The sequence below is a fragment of the Nyctibius grandis genome, chromosome 6, assembly GCF_013368605.1.
Source record: "Nyctibius grandis isolate bNycGra1 chromosome 6, bNycGra1.pri, whole genome shotgun sequence".
Classification (NCBI taxonomy): Eukaryota; Metazoa; Chordata; class Aves; order Nyctibiiformes; family Nyctibiidae; genus Nyctibius; species Nyctibius grandis.
In genome coordinates this window covers 20770716-20789530 of record NC_090663.1, presented here as the reverse complement: position 1 = coordinate 20789530, position 18815 = coordinate 20770716, and the positions used below count along the sequence as shown (strand labels likewise).

The 18815-nt window shown below is 38.0% G+C and overlaps 1 protein-coding gene across 1 annotated transcript in view; it reads left to right on the top strand.

Moving 5' to 3' along the window:
* The window catches only part of DHX15 (DEAH-box helicase 15), a 51878-nt gene extending 33557 nt beyond the window's left edge, over positions 1-18321 (top strand). The window contains exons 8-14 of the mRNA XM_068404346.1: positions 1293-1442; positions 1608-1716; positions 2865-3056; positions 6039-6161; positions 8484-8674; positions 16115-16284; positions 17756-18321. Coding sequence (XP_068260447.1) covers positions 1293-1442; positions 1608-1716; positions 2865-3056; positions 6039-6161; positions 8484-8674; positions 16115-16284; positions 17756-17873 — 1053 coding nt within the window. The 3' untranslated portion in view covers positions 17874-18321. The remainder of the gene's footprint in view (positions 1-1292; positions 1443-1607; positions 1717-2864; positions 3057-6038; positions 6162-8483; positions 8675-16114; positions 16285-17755) is intronic.
* The last annotated feature ends 494 nt before the right edge of the window (positions 18322-18815 follow it).

Genomic DNA, 18815 nt, shown 5'->3' with positions numbered 1-18815 from the left:
GAGTGGTTTTGTATTGTGTGCCTATGCTTGAGAATGCTCAAGTAAAACCAAGAAATTGTATGAAAGTGAATAAAGATGGTGCTAGAAGCTACCTCTTCTTTTAAATCATGTTAGTGTAGAAAATTCCAGCACTAAAATGAGGAGAGAAAAATGATACCTAGGGTAGTACTGTTTCTTGTCAGTATTTATCATGTACTGTTGCAACCCTGAAGATTGTCATCGAGCTTGTGTTGTGCTTCTTGAAACATTGTGGGATGTTCAGAGGAACTGAAGTAGCTTGCCTACAGTCAAACCCAATAACAAAAGAAAGAATAAAATACAAATCTCTTATTCTTCATTTAGTTTTTTCCACTAACTATAACTGTCTTTATAACTTGGTTTCTTAAGACTTTTCCTTTAATACACATACACAGTGTCAGCCTTTTAACTTTTGCAAATGTGAGATACAGCAGAATGTGAGCACAGTCAATGCATCTTCATGCACAAGTTTCAATCACCATTTAGGCTGATTTTTTTTTTCCCACAAGTAGTTCTTATACTGGAAGAAGTATCTTTTGTAATAAGAAATAGAGTTTTTGTACATGTTTTGTACCTATGCATACCAGGAGGGTGTTAAAACATGGACCAAAGAACATCTTCAACTGAAACTACTATCTGTCTACTTTTTTTTTTTTTTTACAGTATATTCTTTTTCCTGAGCTCTAATGAGTTGGCAAGTCTGCTGTTTATGTATGACTGCAATGGAAATTTTACAGTAAATTCCAGCGTATATTTTGTACTGTGACAGTCTGCATGTACACTTGAAATAGCCTTGCTTTGTCATTGGTCTGATTTTTTACAGTTGTGTTCAACGTTAACGTTAGATGTTTCTGACCTCTAGAACATGATTATTCAACCTTATAATTGTATCAAGAAAACTTTTTTTTTCCCATTAAATTATTTGAGCATCAAGAGTGTGTTTAACACTCTGTGGAACAAATTGGACACAGTCCTTCTGCCATGAAAATCTTATCTAAAAATACACACGTTTAAGGAGGACAGGGAGCCTGGCAGGAGTTGTTAACAAATGAATAAAAAGGAAATGCTGGTCTCTAGGCAGTTGTATTTGAAGCTTTCTGTCCCTGATCCAAAGGCTTTTTCGCCTTTTAGATACATACAACTTGTGATTTCCTAGTCAGAAGCTGTGTTTGAAAATAAGTTTAAAACAGTCTCTGGTTTTTTTAGATATTTGTCTTATCCATGAAGTGTTCATTCTTTTCCTCCTTTCCTGCTGCGATTCTACTTTCAAATAGGTATACAACCCTCGTATCAGAGTGGAGTCTCTCTTGGTGACTGCGATTAGTAAGGCTTCCGCACAGCAGCGAGCTGGCCGTGCTGGTCGTACTAGACCAGGCAAGTGCTTCAGGCTTTATACAGAGAAGGCTTACAAAACTGAAATGCAGGTAAGATTACTTTTTTTCTAGATTGTGTATATAAGAACACCTGATCGATACAGGTAGTCAAGTGCCGTGCTACCAAACAAAATCAGAATTTGAATGCCTGTGTAGTTTAAAGTGTTTGGAAGAACAAGTGTTCCGAATTTTCTTTTTTCCCTCCCTCTCACCCAGGACAACACGTACCCTGAAATTTTGAGGTCTAACTTAGGATCTGTAGTACTGCAGCTCAAGAAGCTTGGTATAGATGATTTGGTGCACTTTGATTTTATGGATCCTCCAGGTATCTCTTTCTATTTATCTTGTCTACTGTAAGTGTTATGTTTTGACTTCTGAAATATTTAATTTGGTGAATATTTTATATAATAACAACATGGGATAAATTATTTTATGGTTTTTCACTGTTTTTATTGTAATCTGTAAGGAATGTCTTTTGTTTATCCTGAAATCTAGTGCTCTGTCTTATCAAAGCAAACTTTTTATGTTTCTGTGTAATAGCTTTTAATGGAATCAAGGAATCTACTGAATGCCCCTTACCTGCAGAGGATAGGACAAAATTATGGGCATTAGAAAATCTATTATTTGAGTTTTTTTTACTTATCAGCTTGATTACACATTCTAATTGTTCATCAGTTAACAACTGTATGTAAATAAAACTGACTAGCATTTTTAAAGTTGAATACATGTTTTTGGGTCAAACTATAAAGTTATGTGCATCTCCCTTCTAACAGTGTTAAATGTTCATATATACTTCAAAAATAACTGGGTTGTATTGCTAATTAAAAAATTAGATCAGCAATATAGAAATACCTCAGAGTTGGTTGGTTTTTTTTCCCTCTAAAATAAAAACAAAATTTATAATCTGTAAGCTTTTAAATAGCTCTACAGAACAGTTGCATTCTCTGCTGTGCAGCATGTATGATAGCAGAAAGGCCTTTGAATTTCCTTCTGTTTTTCTTTGTGGGTGTAATATACACCAGCTAAGAGGAATGCAGCATTAAGAGAACATTCTCAGAGGCTCAGATTTGTGAAAGACTCTAGGTATCTACAGTTGACATGGCTGAGATTTTGGGACTGGATAGACCTATTTTCAAGGGAAAACGCATCAGTGCATTGGAGGGGGAAGTGATGTTGCTATGATGCTGAATATTTCACAATGCCATTGCTGTCTGAATTTTGAAAAGTCATGATCTTCAAATATTCAAAGCTTTTGATCCAGCTAAGAGTTCTTCTAAATAAGTTCTTATTTTTTTTCCCCCAATTCATTCATGTTTGGATGTATATATAACTGAATTCGGTAACAATTTTGTGTTTGGAAGACAGTTGAATGGAGAACAAAAAATAAGATGACTTACAATAGTCTGCTTCCTCATTTTTTGCTTATTCAGAGCAGTTTGATTAATGTGCCTACCTAAATATTTTTTTTTTCAGCTCCTGAAACTCTGATGAGAGCCTTAGAGCTTTTGAATTATCTGGCTGCTTTAAATGATGATGGAGACTTGACTGAGTTGGGATCTATGATGGCTGAATTTCCATTGGACCCACAACTGGCTAAAATGGTTATTGCAAGTTGTGACTACAACTGTTCTAACGAGGTCCTATCTATTACTGCCATGTTGTCAGGTAATAGCAGGGAAAGAGATACTAAACAAAATGCACATCTTCAGTTTGGGGACAGTTTGAATTTTCCGCATCAAAAACATAAACAATATAAATATAATTCTAATAAAATTAAAATAGTTTTTTAAAACGTAATATAGGGGTTTAATCAATCATTAGGGGTTTATGTAGAGACCTTGAAGCTAATGAATAGTAACATTAAGAAACTACATGCATAAAACGATCAAAACAGTTTGCTCTGAACTTTAGCTAAAAGTGTATATATTTGATTTAATAGAGGGGAAAAAATCGGGCTAGTGGAACAGAAATTTCTTTTTAGGCTCGTAGTCAGGACCAGAAATGTCAGCTCAACCACTCTGTTTTTAAGGCAGTGAAATCTTACTTTGTATTGTGCATTCTTCTGCACGTTGATAAATCCCAGTATTTCCAAAAGGATTACAGTGTGATTTCTATTAAACCATAAGCTTGTACATGAAATGATATGTTTTTTCAGTCATTAAGTGGCAAAGCTGAAGAATGGTCATTACTCTTAAAGAGTAGAAAGAAACTTCAGGGGAGGATGTATATTTATAAGAATTAATTTGTGTGCACAGCTGTACTTTGCTGCATTATGTGAATAGCACTGCGTCAGAGCGGAGCTGCTTGTCGAGAGAGCTTGATAAGAGAAGTGTTACCGAGCAAGCCTTGTATTTAATTTCCTAGTAATGTGGAACTGACTTCGTCTTGTAGTTAGTTGTCATAGGACAAGCAGCAAGATTTAATCTATTATGAAAATGGGGGTGTTCTTACTCATAACTACTCTTTGGTCTTTTGGGTGTGCTATTTGACTCGGCTCTTCACGGTGCAGGTGTACTGGTTACATGCTTAACTGGGTTGAAAAGAGAGGAAAAATTTTGGCTAAGTGTAAAATCTGTTGCTTCAGTTTAGTCTTATGATATATTTATATGAAAGTTTTTAAGAACAAGCTAAAATGTTTGCAGAGTTATGATTGTTCAGACTCAGAGCAGATGGGCAGGGCAGAATTGTAATATTTTTTTTTAATTAAATGGTAGGCTTAATTGCGGAGGTGGTGGTAGGTTGGTGCCTGTCTTTCTCTTCCCTTCCCCCCTTTACCCCCAGTCTCTGCTACAAAACAGTAAGTCTAGTATTTTTGTCTGTAGTCTTCAACCGATTTGTGTTATTCCTTTTTCTATTTACCTTTTCCCAGGCCATGATCCTTTTTTGTTTTAAGGCACAATTAATGTCATGATAAATAAGGGTTTTTTTTTTAAAAAAAGAAAAAACCTGGATTGAAGCTGGTTAATATATAGGTAGTAACTAAAATTTTGCTCTTAAAAAAAAAAAAATAGTCCTCGTATTTGTGAGGACTATTTCCCAAAGTAAACACTTTTTTAAACCAGCAGCATGACTGTATGTTACGGTGCCTTAAGTCCACGTAAAGATTGTCAGGCGCTGGATAGCAATCCATGTATTAATAGTTTGGACTGAAAGGAAAACTAGATACCAGAGAAGAGCAGAGAATAGCATTGAATAAAGGAACAGATTAAATTATTGTACTTCATTGTATAAGAGCTGTGGTGTCTTGCTGTGGGGTAGAAGGTGTTATGTATCGAAAACAGTGACAAAATAATTTGGAATTTGCTCTTATTAGTCTGAGTTTGAAATTAAAATCTACTTTATATTATATCTGTGTTTAAATGAAGGACCCAAAATACAGGGTGTTTATTTTGCACCTGCTTTTCCATTTTCTTTAATGCATTGGTCTTTCTGATCTGTTACCATGTGAATTCACTGTTACAGTATGTATTTTTTTTCTGACGTTTCATCCAGTATTCAACTCGACATATTTTTGAAATGTGGTGTTTGGGGCTTTTATGGGAATTGAAGAATTAAAATAAAGTAAAACCACATAACACCCCACAGAAATGCCCTCATCTGTTGGGGACAGATGAGATGCAAAGAGGTGTTCTAATGAGATTTGTGGGCTTCAGTTATGAGAAGGCAAATATAGTCCAAGCAGCTGGAAAAAGAGAAAGGATTTGTAGCATCTTACTTAGCATTAAAAATTACATCTAATTAAAACGAAAATTATTTTTTTCTGCTGTAGATCCTATAAAGTGATGACTTCTATAACTGCTTTCAACATCTTGTGAATTAGTATTGATATTACAAACTTATAAGAATGTTGACAGACCATGAATTAAGTTGGTTGCAATACTATTTGTGGTCTTTGGTAATCTGGGTTTGGGAAGGGAATGTTAAAACATGATTTTTGGATTGAAGTCAGACTGAGTCAGATTTATGTGAGAGACTGTTAGAGAAAGCTCATCACATTGCGATTTATTTCAAGTAGTGCCATAGGACGGTTTAACCTTCCACCACTACCGCTACCATCACAACCTTTAGACTTATTAGTACCTTCATTCACCTGTTTCTGTACACCAGTGCTGATAACAATACCATCTGGGGAAGAGGACTTGACTTTACTAGTGTGTTCTGTCTGGCAGCAGACTTGTGATAAAATTCATGTTTAGACTGTGCTAGTGCAGTACAGTTTCAGAACTACCTTCTTCACTCTGTCCATAACGGCTTTTTGCGAAAGCAAATATGCAATTGAAGTGTTTGTTACATGGGGTACTAGCTCCTGGTAGAGCTATCAGCACTGGGTCTTGAACTAAGATCTGTTTAGCCTTCCAGTATATGTAGGCAATCTTGATGGCCTTCAGACTAGAGATTTTGATGCCTACATATAGTTCTATTAAAATAATCAGGTACTCTGTAGCTTTGCAACCCTCTTGTCTTACAGATGTGGTTAGGTGTTGATGTACCAAATCAAGGTAGTAAACAGTCCAAGATGCAGTTGGAGGCCATCCTGCCCTGCCCTATGCTCTGTGAACTGACCTAGCTAGGCCTTGTTCCTCTATCTGTGAATGCGTGACTCATCGATATGGGCGTTTGTGTTGGGCCCATACCAACCTTGTTTAGTCCCACAGTGTTTTGTTCGCCCCACGGAAGCAAAGAAAGCAGCAGATGAAGCCAAGATGAGGTTTGCCCACATAGATGGAGATCATTTGACGTTGCTGAATGTCTACCATGCTTTCAAACAAAGTAAGTGTGCAGCTGTTTTAGCAAAATTATTTGTAATGCGTTGTGCTGCCAGCTTTTGTTCCTGGGTTCCAAGGACAGTCGAAAGGCTTGGGATTGTTTTTTGAGCCGTTCTATTGTAATCTTAAATCCCCGCCCCCCCCGTCCCCCTATTTAAAAGAGCTATTTAAGTGCTGCTTCCCTTTGCGGGGGGAAACAAAACCAAAAAACTAGCCAAGAGATTGTGTAATAAACTGATGAGTATGGAGACAAGCCAGGCTTCTAAATCAATGCTGAGTAACCTTGGACAGAAGGAAGGAAGTGTTCCTATAATTAAGAAATATTGCAGGTTTGTTATCTGCTATTAATTATAAAAAATTCTGCATAATTGCGTAATTTTTCAGGGATAGCAGTGCAGAAGATACTCTGAGAAGGATACGTTCCTAGAACCAAAACCTTTTTAATCCTAACTTTTTCATGTAGTTAGGAATTCTGTAGTAAGGCCTTGGGATGGATTGAGAGGCAAAGGGATGATGCATCAACTAGAAGTAACTTAGAGACATATTATAAATTTAGTTCATTTACCTTATTTCTGTGTGTGGATTTCGGGGAAAGTGCATGGTCCTCCTCAGCATATCTGAAGTATATTTTAGCAGCTTGAAAAAGATGGGAATGAACAGGTGAAGCTAGGGAGTTCTGAAAAATGACTGTATAAGTGACACACCCTTTTAACAGTGACTTGTCCTGCTGGTTAGTAAAAAGATTACTCTTAACTCCCAACCAGGTTAAATTAGATGCTCCAGTTGCACTTCCCTGTAAGCAAACAAAAAAGCAACAGTCTTTTACCCTGAGTAAAAGAAAAAAAAAAACAAAACAAAACAAAACAAAAAAACAACAACTCAAAGCTGCAACAGAAAGGGGCACTGATCTAGAAATTTTACATTGAAACATTCTAACATAGTATCATTGTGTGGCAATCTGAAATAAGGGTATCTTCAGAGTAAAAGTCCAAACAAAAGTATCCAAAACTGCTTAAAACAATAGCTGAGAAAATTCTACTAAACACCTGTGAATTGGAAACATCTGTTGCTTGTTTTTGCTATTAGCTTTTCAGTTAACAGGATCTAGTATGTCTTGCAGACATGTTGTGTGTGTTTCTGGAAGCCACTGCTTTTGTGCTCAGGTTCCTGAGGGATGGAATTATTTGGGGAATAATCTTTTGTTCAGTCTCACTGTGAAATTGAGTAGGATTTGTGGGACTGAGGATCAGAAGACAAAATGCTGCTAGTGCGTGTATCTAGAACAATCTAAAACAGTTCTGGGTCATCTAAAATTAACAGTTCAAATGGCACAGAAAGTAATATGGTACTTCAGTTATGGTTCTGCTGTATAGTGTACAAGAGCTTCAGCATTCATACTCCATTTTAAATATATTCTGTAAGATAAAGTGCAGAAACTACTTTAAATGTTCCTCAAATTATGTAACCTTCCTCCTTTTCAGTGCAAATTAAGAATAGTCTCTCTGTAGAAGAGATACTTTTAAATTTTGTTAAGGCCGGTTTTGTTGGATTATTAAACTGACAAAGATTAGAAGAGAATCCCTTGAGAAGTGACAGAATTGGTAGGGAGAACTGGGTTTCTTGCTGTTAAACATGCAGGTTTTTATCCTGCCAAGAACAGCTTAGGCTTGCTGCCTTAACAGATTTCATACTGGAGCTGTCAGCAGTAGAAGCAGTGACTTAAGAGTACCAAGTGCTCTTACCGAGACTGTATTTTACCAGTCACCTACATGTACTTCAACTGCTGTGAGGTGCATCACACTTAGTATTAGATTTGTCTATTTGTATAGCTCTGAACTGTTACTTGAATGCTTAATTTAAGGAGGGTTTGGGTTCTCAAATACAGTATAATTATGTACAATCTTCTGTGTGTTCACTGCACACTACAGTTAAAGATTGTGCAGTGTTCCTTACGTTCAGTTCTGTTTTACACTGCATGTTTGGAAGATGATGTTTCTAGTTGCAAGGTGTGAGTTTTGAAATGTGTGAAATTTATTGGTGTGGTATTTCAGCAAAACATCAGTGACTGTGTATATATTATGTTGGTGAGGGGGAAAAAGCTAATTTTCTTTTGTCCTGACCACATGCTTCCTGAATAGAAAACAATTTAGGCAACTTATCTAATGCAAGAAATCAACTGAATAAACCAAGAGCTGTTGTCATTTATGAAAGTTTGTGGCTATTTTTTCTGGTTCATCTGACTGATCAATCAGTTAGTTGCTGTTTTATTTACTTGTTCTAATTGGATGAAATACTCACTTTTGATTCATGTTTTTTAATGTTGCAGATCATGAGTCGGTTCAGTGGTGTTATGACAACTTCATTAACTACAGGTCCCTGATGTCTGCAGACAATGTACGCCAACAGCTGTCACGAATCATGGATAGATTTAATTTGCCTCGTAGAAGCACAGACTTTACCAGCCGAGACTATTACATCAACATAAGAAAGGCATTAGTTACTGGGTATTTCATGCAGGTAATGTGTGCATTCTTGTAGGGAACATAGTTCAGTGTGACGTGGCTTTTAATGTTAGTATGGTTATTATAATTTATCAAAACTTTATGAATGTTACTTAGATTATATATGGCTAACTGTAGTACCACTGAGTCTTTGTCAGGTTCCTTGGTTATTCCTCAAGTAGTACATGCTTTAGTCAAATCTTATTTGGAAGAGAAGTCATAGGCAATCTTACTAGTATCACAATACTGTTCCTGGTGTGACCAGTCAGGAATTGATCACTAACTTCTGAATAGCTGAGGAAGTAACTGTAAAACATTTCAAAGTAACTGCAGAATATGTAGTTTTTAAATTATTTGTAATCTGATACAAACAGGGGAAGTATAGTTGTATATAAATATTAATTTTATGTAATCCTTATAGAGGAAGAGAGTGTGTTCTTTTGCATACTTATCCATATTTATATTTCACTTTTAAATTACATGAGTCGCAAGCACTGGAATACTGGAGCAGGTCTATAACCTCAAGATGTCTGCTGTTTGTAACTCATTTGCCTCTTGAACCAGGATGGTATGGAAGCCAGTCTCCACTGTTGCCTCCTGGATGCTTTGCATTTCATGTTAAGCATGCCTCCAAGCTAGAATGCAGGATGCGCTTTTGTTTTTGTGGTTGGTTTTGTTTTTTTTTGTTTTTGTTTTTGCATAGTCCCTTGTGCTGTGTTTTTTTTTTTTTCCCCTTCAGCATTTATCCCTGGGGCTAGAAGAGTCCCTTTGCTGGCTCTTGGAGACCCAGGGGTACAGAACCTTTAATGGAAGTGAGTCTTTATCACAACAGTCCAGAGTCAATGAGGATGATGTTTTTCCCAGCAAACATGTGCTCTCATGCATCTCATCAAGGTCTCTGCTAGAGCATAATATCTCAATTCCAGAGAACACCACCTTGTTTACCCTTAAGAGGCTGACCATTGCCCATGAAAGGCAAGCAGCTTGACAGGCGCGCACTTCCCACATCCTGAGTGGGGTGCAGGCTTGAGTACCGTGTATGTTTAACACACACACCCCCACCCCGCCAAGGAAACAGTGCCTTCCCCAGGGCTAAGCCATCCAGGCAGTCTGTAGCAGAAACATGTTTCTGGGTTTTCAGAATACAAGAATGTCAATGTCAGCAGCTGCATTTCACTGTAATGCAAATGGAAGATTAAGGCTGTTGGCTGTTTTTAAATATTAAAATGGTTCTAAAGACTGACTTGCTGTAACCCTTCAGACAAGCAGGCTAGTCACTGTGTTCAGTCCTTGCTTCTGGGACTTGCTTTCTTCATCTTTCTTGGGGGACGCTTCAGTACACATGCCCACCTACACCTGCAATTCTGTAAATCTTTTGCAGGACAGTTCTGCCCAACAGCCCTTGTTGGGCCCCAGCTGGTTGAGGCCAGTCTGATCGCCACAGTTGCACTTTTGTTTGGCACAGTACGCCATGACTTCCTGCATTTGCTTGGGCCTGTAGGAGGTCATGCCCTTGGAAGTTTGCGCTCTGTCAGTTTGTTTTATGTTACTCAGAGTGAAACTCTTCCTCTAATAGGTGTTTTCCTGCCGTGGATGTCGAACTGCACTGTTGGCGTAGGTAGCTTTTTGGTCTCTACTGCACAGGAGTTAAAAGACCTGACTTTATATTTTTGCTGTGAGTAGAGTAGGAGGCTCACACAGATGAAAATGAAAGCCTTTCCAGGAGTCTCCTCAGGCTTCCATGGTCAATAGGTTGTTTACCACCCCCCTCACCCTAAATGCCTAATTGAATTTTTGGGCTTAATACAGAGATAGCTACGGCAGACCTGTTGAAGGCATTTGGAGTTGAAGCCATTTCAACAGCTTCTCTTCTCCTTTGATGTGTTGAAGTCCATTTTATTTTGAATTTTTCACCCTTTAACCTCCATGATAGTGGGATACCTGTTTGACCTTGACTCTGAACCTTCTCTCATGAATTCCATGTGGCTTGAGTAACCTTCAGTAGAAAACTTATAAAAGCTTATAAATATAAATACTCAAGGGAGATATTTACCAGCAGCTGAAGTACATAAAAATGTAGTCTGTATGCACATTGTATCCTCTCTAAGCACATACTCAGGCTCTGGCATTTGGGGGCTCTTGTTCAGGCAACCTGAGTAATGAAATGCATATGTCAGTCTTTGTCCTCTTAGTACAGAACATATGTGGAATTCCAAGCGTGAGCACTTGCAGAGTGTGTGCACATACAGTAGATAGTAGATAGTCTCTGCATGTAAAGTACTAAGGTCTATGGGCAGCACATGGCAGAAGTTGATTATTCAAACTCTTCAAGTTTAAAAATGCCGTGTGAAGTGGAAAAAACAGTAGCAGCCATTGTGCTGATATTAATTCTCATTGACTGCATTGTTTTCTACTTTGGTAGTTACCTCGGGTTCTAAAAACAATCATAAAATTTTACTGGAGAAATTTCTATGCTGCTCAAGGCCTGTGATCGGTGTGAGACAGGTGCAGGCCTGTATTAACTATTGAAATAATTAGTACTAAGTGCTGCAAATTTGTCTACCTTCAGTTGCGGGTCAGTGATGGGTAAATGTGGAATTTCTGCTGGTGATGTATCATCTTTTTCCCCTTCATATTTAAATAAAAACTTGAATTCCAGTAAATCTGTTGTAGACAAGCAAAGGGAATAGTGAAATAGTTTAAAATTGCCAACAGTTCTGCGTGTAGGAAATCTTCGGGGAGGATAGATATTGAGAAGAATTTAACTGTCTTACAAAATTTTTGTGCTATGTCCCCAGTTTCTTCTAGTTCTTACAATGGAAAACTTCTGTTGGCTTCTTTCAGTCACTATTTCTGTATCACACATCAGAATATGCAAAGTGTATATAAAATAGAACAAGTGTGATGCTTGCAAAATGACTTAAGAAACTACTCATTGAAAATAAAATACATCAGAGAAATACTGCTTTCTCAGTACGTTAGTGCTAGACGTATCCTGTCTTACGAAGGGAGAGGAACTGGAAAATTGTACAACTTTAACACAATTGTAATTTGGCAACAGAACTCAAGAACTAGGTATGGATTATTGTTTACTCAAGAGAAGTAGGAAAACTAAGCTTAGCATTTTTAAAGTGTTAATAGATACATAGCTGAAATAACTGTGTGATAAAGACTAAGCAAAAAGTAATTATACGATGGGAAGTAAGCTAAGGAAACTTAAAATTGAATTGGACAAGGCAAGCAAATGCCAAAGTATCTTAAAGATGTGTCATTTTCTTCAGTGATTTTTTTTTTTTTGTGATTGATATTACCAGTTGTCTTAAAGAACTTAGGTTGTTATCATTGTATTTCCAATCCAGTAGTGAAGGCAGAACAGGAATTGATAGTTGAAAATTTAGGTTAGAATTTAAAGGTGGAACAAGGTACTATAGTATGTGGTAGAGCCACCACTGTCCTGTGGTGTCTTCAAATCAAGCTTGGAACCTTTTTTAGAAGACGTGGCTTAGTCAAACACAGGATGTATCAGGATCACTCCAGAGAATGAAATTAAATGACCTCTGCGATACAGGAAGTTAGATGTCAGATGATGGGACTACTAATTAAAATCTCATTCTTGCTGCTACTCAGTCTTTGGTGCTATTTTGTGTATAGAATTGTGTATATTTTGAAGTCTTTACATAATTGGGCTCCTACAATAATATAATGGTAATAAAATAAAGCTGTGACACGAAGGTGGTCACCAGTGCGTGCTATTCATTTTGCTCTTTAAGAATGCAGAAGAAAGTTTAAAACTTCTTAATAGCTTCAGAAACACTGTTGCATGCTCTGCCAGCAGAAATTGCAGAAATCCAAGCAACTGGCATTGCTCCTTCAGTGCATGCTAGCATTTTTTTTCAGAAACACAGACAAGAAACAATCATTTCTCTAAACTGTCTGTCAAGACTAGCCTGCCAAAATTTGTAGCCTTAAATGTAAAAAAGGTTGGATCTTGTGATACTATTCCTGATTTTGCCCTTTTAAGTGCATTTGGATTTACAGTGTTTGACTAAAGACCCCTGGTTGGGCCCTCTAGGTTCAATGACATGATAGATAATAAATAAGCACAAGCGTACATAAAATTTTAGAGGAGGGTGTGTCATTCTTAATAAAACTGTGATATCTTTGAAACCTGTTATGAGAAGTCAAACTAAAATCTTTTCCTATGGTGGCATGTGCTGTGGTGGCCACTGTTTCCATGTGCATTTGTCATGTTGATAAAAGCATTATACTTGTCTCTAAATCATCAGCAGGTGGGCTGTCTCGGGGTGCAGAGTAACCTGTTGCAGAGATGCGTGGGCTGGCTTGGCTCTTGGTGATCCTTTTAGTCGTGCTTGTGTAGCTCCTTATGTTGTGTAGGCAACAGCGTTAATAGCTTTTCCCTCCATTTATGGCCCCATTCTTTGTTCAGGTAGCCTCATTCACAAATGTCTTATACTAATACATGACAGATTCCTTGATTATCTCAGGGTTCAAATGTGTTCCCTAGTACCTTGCTTAGTATCATTACTCATTGAAAAATGAACCCATTTCATAGATATGCTTTGTATGATTCTGTGGAAGCTCCTGCTTTTTATACTGTGAAAAACATCACAGGATGGCTGAGGGTGGAAAGCGCCTCTGGAGGACATCTGGCCCAGCCACCACTGCGCTGTATTTTGCAGGCACTGGAATTGATTGCATGCCAGGGGTTCAAAGGAGCATAAGTGTATATGTACACTTGTATATTGCCTTGCAGTGGCAGGTGTTGGTCTCTTCTCCCAAGTAAAAATGACAGGACAAGAGGAAACGGCCTCAAGTTGTGCCAGGGCAGGTTTAGATTGGGTATCATGAAAAATTTCTTCACTGAAAGGGTTACCAAGCATTGGAACATGCTGCCCAGGGAAGTGGTGGAGTCCCCATCCCTGGAGGTATTTAAAAGAGGTATAGATGTGGTGCTTAGGGACATGGTTTAGTGGTGGACTTGGCAGTGCTAGGTTAACGGGCAGACTTGGTGATCCTAAAGGTCCTTTCCAACCAAGACGATTCTGTGATTCTATATGCTGCCTCCCCTGTGTCCTTGTTTGCTCCCTTGTGCCAGCCTTGGTGCTTGCCTGAGCCCATTCTGGATTCTTTCAGCATAGTGGTCTGGCAAGCCACTTACACCTTCAGAGCAAGAGCCGAATTGGCTCTCTGTCAGCTGTGCTGAAATAGCTTAGGCCAGGAGGGAGCAGGAGAATGTCGAAGCTGACAGATCATCATTGCTTGCTGTGGAGCCAGAGCTTCACTGGCCGTGTTTCGTTAGAGAGTGTTGATGTTAGTGAACCTGAAATTCTTTACCAATCTGTGTGCTAACCAGCATACTTAATAGAAACATCTAAATAGGATAAATACTGTAGCTCAATGTTAGCTCAAGGTTGAAATAAGTCATAATAGTATTTAACCACTTAAAGGTGACTTATCCTTGATATCCATGTTCTAAGGAAAGACTTTTTTCTTAATTGGGGTTATTCCCTGGAAATTAAGAGCTACTTTTCTGTAGCATTTCTTTTTCTTTGAGTATACTTAATTACTTATTTTGGAATCTTTTTACCTAGCTTAGAATTATACAAAGTAAACAAGAAATACAACTCTGCTATCATGATAAATGACATGGAAAAGGAAATGGTGTATTTGGGAAAGCTAGATGATAAGCCTTTACTACTTTAATACATCTGAGTGAGACTGAGGTGCTAAAGGTAAATTGTATTGATTTAAATTCAACAGCATGCTGTGTTCTAGAATGAAACCTAAATAAATGAATTATGTCCTTTTATAGGAAGAACAGGAACAGATAAAGCACCCAATGTTTTTTGTACGCATGCTTTACTTCTGATCTGAAAAATTAAATTAATTAAAAAAAAACAAAACAAAACACAAAACCACTTCCTTTCAAAAAAAAAAAAAAAAGGTATAATCCCAGAGCAGCATATGTACGATGATTGTGCTAGGTCTGTGACAGATGAGTTTCTAGTCCAGTCTGGTTTGCAGCTATACTGCTATTTAATTTTGCAAACGCTGGATTGAGTTGGATGAAATTAAGCCTAAATCATTACAGACTGCACTGTTAATCTCCATTTAAAAGAGCCTCTGTTGGCTCCGCAGACTTGAAATAAAGTAGCAGTGTAATCTCGAAAATCTTGCATAAAAAGATTTGCAGACTATTGAAATACTTTGTTCCACTCCTAAAACATGTTCTGGATATTCATGTCATAAAATATAAAAGAGAAGCACACTCGAAGTAATTTGTTACTAAGGAGATATTCTGACTTTAGATTTGAGGTAGCTATTGCTTTAGAAATCCTGGGGTTTTAATCTAATAGATGGAATTTACCTTTGACTAGGCAAAAAAAAAAAAGGTGAGATGTACCTAGGAATTAAGAAGACAAGGAGGTATGTGGTCTATATTAAAGGAAAGCAGCTAGTGATGATCTGATAAAAATGTGTCTTTCGGACATCTTTCAGCCATTGTCCATCCTTCTTCATCTTTTTACGGTATTTTTGTGTGTGTGTATATATAGGTAATGAAGTAAGTACTGAGGTCATCTTGAATTACCAGTATCAAAAGGTTAATTTTAGTTACCTGTTCTGTTAGATGAACTGTTCTTACAGAGGCTGTCCTTCTAAGGATAACTGTCCACTTTACCAAAGCGTAATGAGCTAGGTATCGGAGCATCTCGGCGAGGGAGGCATTCTTCCCTTTCAGAGAGCAAGAAGCTTGGTCAGAGAGAGGTTAATTGATTTTTTTTTTTTTTACCAAGGTCACAGCAGGAGCGTGTTGCTGAACCTACATTTTCCAGCTCTGGAGCTCATGCTGAAATAAGACTATTCTTACTTCTGGCATACTGACCTTCCCATTCTTACTGGCCTGACATATTTTTTTTCAGGCCCACTGTGTGAGAGGATTTGCAGAATAATATGCGCATCAGTAAAATTACTGCTGAAACACCCCACTAATTAAAGCTTGAAAGGATAATATTGCAGGTTACCAGTCCCACAGTGGCTGCTGCAGTGAGGTGCTTGAAGCAGGGGTCTGTAGTAGACCACAGTTGACTTTGTGTGATGTTACAAACCTGTCCAATAGATACTCCCTTCCATTACTGCTGTTTGCATTGCTGGTGTTCTAATAATGATTCTTCTCTTTTGGGCGATAACTATTTTTATATGTTGCTTGAATTGTATATTAAAATACACACTTACCGTGACAGTTAGCAAAAACATCTGGCATCTTGATTGTGTCTATAAAAAAACCTGAATAGTTGAAGTGGTCAAGTAATGTGCCAAATTTAGCTGAGGTTTGAAAGTTGGGATAGTATATTTTGTATAGAACACTTAACAGTCAGCTTGAAATCATTTCATTTTAAAATTGCCTGTGGTAATGAAAGAATGTCTTTTTCCTTAGGTGGCACATTTGGAACGAACAGGGCATTACTTAACAGTAAAAGATAACCAGGTGGTGCAGCTGCATCCTTCCACTGTTCTTGATCATAAACCAGAATGGGTGCTCTATAATGAGTTTGTCCTTACAACAAAGAATTACATCCGGACATGTACAGACATCAAGCCAGAATGGTAAGCCAAAAGTCCTCCAACAGTCATAACCTACTGTAAAGCTCTTGTTTTTCTTTTCCCTTTTTTTAAATTGAGGTAATTCCTTTCACTTTTTCTGAAGCTGATATTAAAATGGTTTGGGGATGGCAATGGCACGGACTTGAGATCTTGTACACAGCTAAAGGTTTTCTTTGTGGATAGTTGTTTCTGTTGGTGGGAGCTGTGTGTAAAGCTCGGATGCCCAGGCTCTGTATGCAGTGTGCGGGGAGATGCTTCTCTTAAAACCAGTTACTGTAGTAAGCCTGTTGGGAAGGAGCTGCTTGGAGATGCTAGGTTTGTGGGTACGTCCTAGCACCCACTCGTGTACCTACATTAAGAGGTACAGGTGGGTGCCTCTGTCCTCAAGGTGTAGGACCACTCCGGGCAGTTGGTGTCTGTAATTTTTCCGGAAGGATCTGAACAGGATTCAGAGCTTTCTTAAAACATGAAGGAAAGAGGTGGTAATACTGCTACAGCTGGCCTCGTCATAATATTGATTAGTCTGTGTGTCAAGGAAATGAGAGGCCTGATCCTCTGCAGACAAGCAGATATCTGAATCGTCTCGCACGTCTTTAAGGCTGTACTTAAACTGCCAAGTTGTAAGCTTTGGAGACACAGGAGGCTCTTCAGTTGTTGAAATTGTGCGGTTGTGCAGAAAGACTTTAAAGATTTGTAAGCCGGAAAACCTGGCGTATGTGTATTGTCTGTAATATTTTAATGGAAAATACGTGTTTGAATCCTTCCTTAGAAATAGCCTAAAGCAGGATCCTGTGGCCTGGTTTGGTTGGTTTGGTTGGTTTGGTTGGTTTGGTTGGTTTGGTTGGTTTGGTTGGTTTGGTTGGTTTGGTTGGTTTGGTTGGTTTGGTTGGTTTGGTTGGTTTGGTTGGTTTGGTTGGTTTGGTTGGTTTGGTTGGTTTGGTTGGTTTGGTTGGTTTGGTTGGTTTGGTTGGTTTGGTTGGTTTGGTTGGTTTGGTTGGTTTGGTTGGTTTGGTTGGTTTGGTTGGTTTGGTTGGTTTGGTGGGGGGGTTTTTTGTTTTTGTTTTTCGTTTTTTGTTTTTTTAAGCTTAAAACAGCTGAGGCTGAATTGTCCTCTTACATGAACGGATATTTAGATGGACATCTGTTGCTTGTGGACTTTGACATTGAGCAGCAGCTAACGGTATGGGCTACTGTGGCGTGTACTGAGGCAGCAGTGTGGGTCTGTAAGGGACATACTGCTGAACAGGAGCGTCGTGCTAGGCTCAAATGGGTGCTTTTTGCTTTGGACTTGGGCGCTCGCACAGGATGGGACCGAGATGTAAATGTGTGTGCGCGTGTGTAAACTGTCATTGATCTTGGAATCGCAGGATGAGCTGAAAATAACGGATAATCTTTGTTTCCCTCAGCTGTAGAATTTCTATAGGATGCACCTTAAAGTTTGAGTATTAGTAACAAACTTTTGCTTTTTTGACAGGCTGGTGAAAATTGCCCCTCAGTACTATGACATGAGCAATTTTCCACAGTGTGAAGCAAAGAGACAGTTGGATCGCATCATTGCCAAACTTCAGTCCAAGGAATACTCACAGTACTGAATTTATGCTTTGAACTGAAGTTACTCAGAGGACAGCTTTAAGAGATGAAAGGATGCAAAGTTCAAGTTGTGCTCTTCACTTTGGTTCAATAATGGCCTTTATTTGAAAGCTTTTTAATTTTTCTTTACAGTAAATATTCCATTCTGATTTCATAAATTAAACATTTATGCCTCCCTTTTGTGTTGACACTGTAGCTCATACTGGAAAAGCTGATCAATGTTTTGCAGTTTATTGAAAGTAGTTCTATATATAACAATGTTATAAGCATTTCTTTAGAAATGGTTGAAAATGCTTCTAAAAATGTGATTATCGACCATGGTATGCATGATCGTTGTAATTGTTGACATTCCTTTTAGAAGTTGTGAAATGTTACAACTTGTGCTTATGTAGACACAATCTTCAGCTTCAGTACAAAGATACTGACTTCAATAAAGTCTATTTATACTAATTTTGTGCCACAGTATGTCAGTATTTCTGTTGTTTTGATCAAAACGTGAGAAGCTGTTTAGTCTCCTGTTAAACTGCTGTTTATTGACATGGCAGTAGTTTAATATTTTAAAATTATAAGTGTGGATGCTTAAACAGCACAATTACGATGGCATCAATATAATGCGTACAGTGTTGATACCTTGCAAACTTGTTTGAATTATGTAGGAAGTTGTTTTAAAAATGAAATGCATGCAGAGTTTTTTGGAGGGTGCTTACTTCAAACATACTCCTAGATATTTCTTGAACAGAACTGTAGTAGTAACGTCCTGTAAAGTGAAGTGTCCGTGGCCAATTAGAGATGACCCTGCTGGGCGATGTTCAGATACAGTTTAAGACCAACACACATAATGCCATAAGTGACACTGTAGGTCAGATGACATTGGACCGTTGTAGATTCGTAGTGATTTTTAGTGAAATACGACTTGACAGCATTTTAAATTTGGGAAAGCTAAT